Consider the following 3,622-nt stretch of genomic DNA (forward strand, 5'->3'; position numbering starts at 1 on the left):
GTACACCTTGCCTGACGAGTAGATTGATCTCAGGTGTGCAGGATGACGACACACCACTCCAGAGAGGTGAGTTTGGTGCTATCTGGTGGCGAGATGGTGAGTAGCAGAACCTAGACTCTCACAAGGAAAACAAGGAACCCTGGAACACAACAAAACCATGGTCTTTCTGTCCTGGTATTTCTACATTACATCCTTCACATTCATCCTACTTTCCTTTGACTCTCCTAGAATTTATTATCAGATTAATGGACCGATTACATACAGTATAACATGTAAATATAATATTTCTGTATCACTTTGCTTTGTGAACTCAGACCTTTTTAAGTTAATTTCAGCAGTAGAACTTTAAAATTATTAAATAGTAAAGAGATGTTCTGGACATTTTAAAGTAGAGTTCTGGGTAAAGTCATGAAGAATTAATATCCTACTTGTTGAAGATGTTTGAACAACCACATTGGAAAATTAGTTTATTTTGACTGGATTGATGATCTATTCTAAATGCAGCTAAGAACAACATGGATTGCTGTTGTCTTAAAAAATCTAAATCTTGAAAATTTCTCAGAGGTATTTTCTAAACCTTTACATCATCATCAGTTATGCATTTTTAAAGTTATTTACTTAGAATTCTGCAGTTATTTGAAGCAAAAACATCAGCAGCAGTTAGCTGTAACACATCTGGGTCTGCTCAGAATAGCTGGTGTTAGTTTGTTAATGAAGTCCAAGATGATGACCCACTTCCAACATGGATGACTGCCATTTTAAAACAATAATCCTCAAAATTTCGTAGTTGTTCATCTAAAGTATATTTTAAAACTCTTTACATTGTCATCAGTTTCACGTTACATCATTATTCCAGCAGAAATTAGGGGTGTACCAATGCCACATTTGAGTGATTGCAACATTTACTAGCAGTTAGCAAACAACTTTATGGTACATTACCACAACCAGTTGGTAAGGAATTTGGATCAGGACAGACAACTCAAAATAAAAACCTACTTCTACACATCTTACACTGCTACTCTATCACCTGACTGCTCAACTGAGAGGTGAACATCATGCTGCTGTAAAGTGGTTCTGGAATTGTAGTATCAGAACACTTTTATGATTACGAGTTAGGGGTGGACATTAGAAGCAAAAGACACTTTTTGAATTTGTCCATTAAATATTCAATTTTTTTCTTTTAATATTTAGCCTTTTCCTTCACTGCCAGTCCCATGCTATCTAAATAAGTGTGTAATGTGAAACTGACATTGATGTAAAAACTTCTAAATAAACATTTGCATGAACTGTTATAATAATTTGAAGATCGGAGTTGTTTAAGGACAGAAGCAAGTTAACTGCATTCAGACTAACTGACTAACTTTGTTTCTTCACACTGAGGACGTTTAAAAACCTGTCTACAACAGGTATTCACGCCACCTTAGTGATCTTCTCTTTTTCCCCAGAGGACAGATAGCGTTCTTCCCATCCCAGATGCCAGTCTGAGCATTTACTAGCATTTAGAGCAAAGAGCAGAACAGAGGAGGTCATCAGTGTGCCTCAATCTCTTTATTTCATGCACTGCTTCCTTTGTAGGACTTGACAGTTCTCAACACAGTACACTTATATAAGGACAGGACACATTTCAGTGAACGGACAGCACTGAAATACACTTTTAGAAGAGTTTTTAATGTGGTGATGAGTTTGGACCGCTGTAAAAACCCATCAGATGGTCTGACCTTCTGATACCTAGTTGTTAAGTTGACTGCAGTTTCATGGGTTAACTAATAAGCCACCCTCTGTGAGACAACATAAAACTTTATTGCCTTCTCCTACTATCTGTGTTCTCTTTCCCACCTGTTCCCCCCACATTCCTCACAGCGACTGACCCGTGTCTTCCAATCAGACTGGCTTCATGCTCCCTGTTACAGCCTAAGATTCGCTTTCCTTTTTATTTCAGCTACAAACTCTGCTTGTGATCTTTAGTGAAAAGAAGAGATTCTGTTTTTTGTTACTTCTGTTTCAGCTCAGGTTTTAGCACAATTACTAAAAGACAAATGAATGTAATTTGACTTTGAAAGAGATCTTTCAGAAAGATAAAAATGGATAAGTAAACAAAGAGAAGTAGTTTGAAAAGGATTTTTGACAGTAAAACAAAGCCCTGAGGATCTTTGCTGTTAATGTTTGCAAGAATCCCCCAAGCTCTCAAGTTGTTTGTAGGTTTTGTTTAGCTCTGAAACTTTATACAGCCAATACGACTGTGAAAAAGGCTAAGCTTGAAGGCTTCATTCCTTCAATGATAAGCTTTCAATATTCAACTAGAAAACCATTTCCTGACTTGTAAATTTTCAGTTTATTTCTGTATATAATAAAGTCTCCCTACTGAGCTGCTCCTCATTTACAGATTCTTTCTGCCTGATTCTTTAGGGTCAGTATTGCGACATTTGCAGTAAGGAGGATGGTGATCGCGCTCATCCCATCACCAATGCCATTGATGGGACTGAACGATGGTGGCAGAGCCCCCCTCTTTCCCGCAGCACAGAGTACAATGAGCTGAACGTCACCCTGGACCTGGGACAGGTACCCATCATTTTGGAAATGCATGAATGTTCTCTTGGGTTTATATGCAGCACTGCTTTACCTGTGTGTTTGTGGGTTCAAAGTTACTGAAATTACTCAAAGTAGCTCTTTTCTACCTCTTGATGTGCGTTTTATCTTACTGAACCTTCTGTCCTGCCTTCTGGTTTGAAACGGTTTTGTTTTAACCTGCATGCTAGCACTGTGGTACCAATCTGGATTACAGCAATTTAATTACACCAAATGATCTCAGCACAAATAGGTTTTTATCACTGTACTGAACTGTCAACAATACAAAAAACAAATGCTGCAGAAAAAACTACAGTGTACATCAAGTTTACATTGGAAAATTTGGGGATTAGGGAACAGTTTAAGACTGACACTTCTGTATAAAGATAGTTTAATGTTACTCAAAGCCATCATTCTATTTCATTGTCAGTCCAGAAAAAGGATTCAGTCTTTGTTCTTGTATTCACCATCCTCACCTTTTCCTTCTTCTTGTATTTTTGTGCAGTTTGAAGCATCAGCTCCACATCTTGTTTCTTGTTTCTGATGTATACAGTTCCACATACAGGCCTGGTATATTTACTATAAGGTTCTGACTCGTTTTCTGTGTTTCCAAGTGAATGACAACATTTCTAGAAATGGTGCAGTGTTTACAAGCATATGTTTAGAAACAACAGAAAATAAGCTTGTTTTCTGAAAACAGTTTCATCAGAGACAAAGCATCTATTCTAATTTTTATTTTTACTACTCTATTTAGGTTTTACCATACTGAAACAATAATTACCTACCTCCTTTCACCTAATTCTAACAAACAAGCAGAAAGAAATAAAAAAGAAGTAAAAAAAATCTATAAATTAAAAATAAAATAAATTTGAATAAAACAAATACAAGAAATAAAAGCTATATAAATGCACATGCACTTCCATACACATTATATATATATAAAAAAAAATTCCCTTCTCACCCTCCGCGGGTGGTCTTTGTTTAATCCTCTGAGCTCAGGTCCTCTACCAGAGGCCTGGGAGCTTGAGGGTTCTGCGCAGTATCTTGGCTGTGCCTA

At 36.9% G+C, this 3,622-nt stretch overlaps 1 protein-coding gene across 2 annotated transcripts in view; it reads left to right on the forward strand.

The window, feature by feature from the left end:
- lama5 (laminin, alpha 5) overlaps positions 1-3,622 on the forward strand; it is a 311,767-nt gene that overhangs the window by 3,715 nt on the left and 304,430 nt on the right. For both annotated transcript variants that reach the window (XM_037977106.1, XM_037977105.1), the window contains exon 2: positions 2,407-2,559. In XM_037977106.1, coding sequence (XP_037833034.1) covers positions 2,407-2,559 — 153 coding nt within the window. The remainder of the gene's footprint in view (positions 1-2,406; positions 2,560-3,622) is intronic.

Source organism: Kryptolebias marmoratus, linkage group LG8 (genome assembly GCF_001649575.2).
Source record: "Kryptolebias marmoratus isolate JLee-2015 linkage group LG8, ASM164957v2, whole genome shotgun sequence".
Taxonomy (NCBI): domain Eukaryota; kingdom Metazoa; phylum Chordata; class Actinopteri; order Cyprinodontiformes; family Rivulidae; genus Kryptolebias; species Kryptolebias marmoratus.